General features: G+C 45.0%; 1 protein-coding gene across 1 annotated transcript in view; it reads left to right on the top strand.

The window, feature by feature from the left end:
• The window catches only part of LOC107578746 (nuclear receptor subfamily 2 group F member 6-like), a 1,706-nt gene extending 408 nt beyond the window's left edge, over positions 1-1,298 (top strand). The window contains exons 2-3 of the mRNA XM_016264671.1: positions 435-529; positions 714-1,298. Of these exons, the coding sequence (XP_016120157.1) occupies positions 435-529; positions 714-1,297 (679 nt within the window). The 3' untranslated portion in view covers position 1,298. The remainder of the gene's footprint in view (positions 1-434; positions 530-713) is intronic.
• The last annotated feature ends 169 nt before the right edge of the window (positions 1,299-1,467 follow it).

Genomic DNA, 1,467 nt, shown 5'->3' with positions numbered 1-1,467 from the left:
TCAGTTTGCAGTTATACTAGTTTTAGGGATTGTGACAATTGTTTGGGAGACACTGTCAATCATTGATCATTTATGCATGCATTTACAAGGGTAATTGTGTCTTTAATTTGAAGCTGGTATGTAAAAACGAGTGTTTTGTGCCATTATGTCAAGTCTCAATGTAGCACAGTCTTCCTCAGATCTGCCTTTATTCTGCACAGAATTTCAGCATTACGCAGATAATGTTAGAATTAAATAATGACTTAAATGGTCCGTATCTGCAGAGATTATAATATAACATTCAGGGAAGATATCATGCTATCTGTAAATAGTGATGTTCACACCTGGCAACGTTTCACTGTTGATCTGAATGCTCATTATCTTTTGAAAAGTGCTAAATCTTAAATTATTGCTTGTATTCTCTTGGCTCAAAGGTATCTAAACTGTTTTCACAGGTCAAACAGAGAGTGTCAGATTGATCAGCACCACCGTAACCAGTGTCAGTACTGCCGTCTGAAGAAGTGTTTCCGGGTCGGTATGAGGAAAGAAGGTCAGCAAACCAGTGATATATATTTGTAATAAATATTATATAAATATTTACAGTCTATTTATATATCTGACCATTTCCCAAACAGTTTCCTACATAGCTTTGCTAGTTTCGTGTTACCTGTATCATCCTTTCTGTTTGTGTCATTATATTGATGGTTCCTTTCTCTCTGTTGTTTTTTTCCCAGCGGTCCAGCGTGGTCGAATCCCTCCCTCCCACGCAGGCATCAGTCCAGCCTCCATGGTTGGAGTGGGTGGTGATGTTGGAGGAGGTCACGGCATGGGTGCTGATTTCTTCAATGGTCAGCCAGTGTCTGAGCTCATCTCTCAGCTGCTGAGAGCAGAGCCGTACCCCAACAGCCGCTACGGAGCCCAGTGCGGCCAGCAGTTCACAGGAGCCAACAGCTCCGTCATGGGCATCGACAATATATGTGAGCTGGCAGCCCGGCTGCTCTTCAGTACCATAGAGTGGGCCCGGAATATTCCCTACTTTCCTGACCTGCCCGTGTCGGAGCAGGTGGCCCTTCTGAGGCTCAGCTGGAGTGAACTGTTCATCCTGAATGCAGCTCAGTCGGCTCTGCCGTTGCACACGGCGCCCCTGCTGGCAGCTGCCGGCTTTCACTCCTCCCCCATGCCCGCTGACCGTGTCGTGTCCTTCATGGACCAGGTGCGGGTTTTCCAGGACCAGGTGGACAAGCTGGCACGACTGCAGGTGGATTCTGCTGAATACAGCTGTCTGAAAGCCATTGTTCTGCTCTCACCAGGTGCGTGATCAACCTGTGTTAAAAATATATTCCATAGAACCGTTTTCAAATCATTACTTTATCAAGAGCCATAGCAATTGATAACTATTACCGTTGTTTATGATTAGGATTACAAATTTGAACGTGTTTAAACTTACCACCAGTGTTGGGGGTAACGCATTACAAGTAACGCGAGTTA

This window comes from Sinocyclocheilus grahami, unplaced genomic scaffold (genome assembly GCF_001515645.1).
Source record: "Sinocyclocheilus grahami isolate Dianchi unplaced genomic scaffold, SAMN03320097.WGS_v1.1 scaffold11768.1, whole genome shotgun sequence".
Classification (NCBI taxonomy): domain Eukaryota; kingdom Metazoa; phylum Chordata; class Actinopteri; order Cypriniformes; family Cyprinidae; genus Sinocyclocheilus; species Sinocyclocheilus grahami.
Note: the sequence above shows the minus strand (reverse complement) of the source record. Positions and strands in the feature narration are given on the sequence as shown.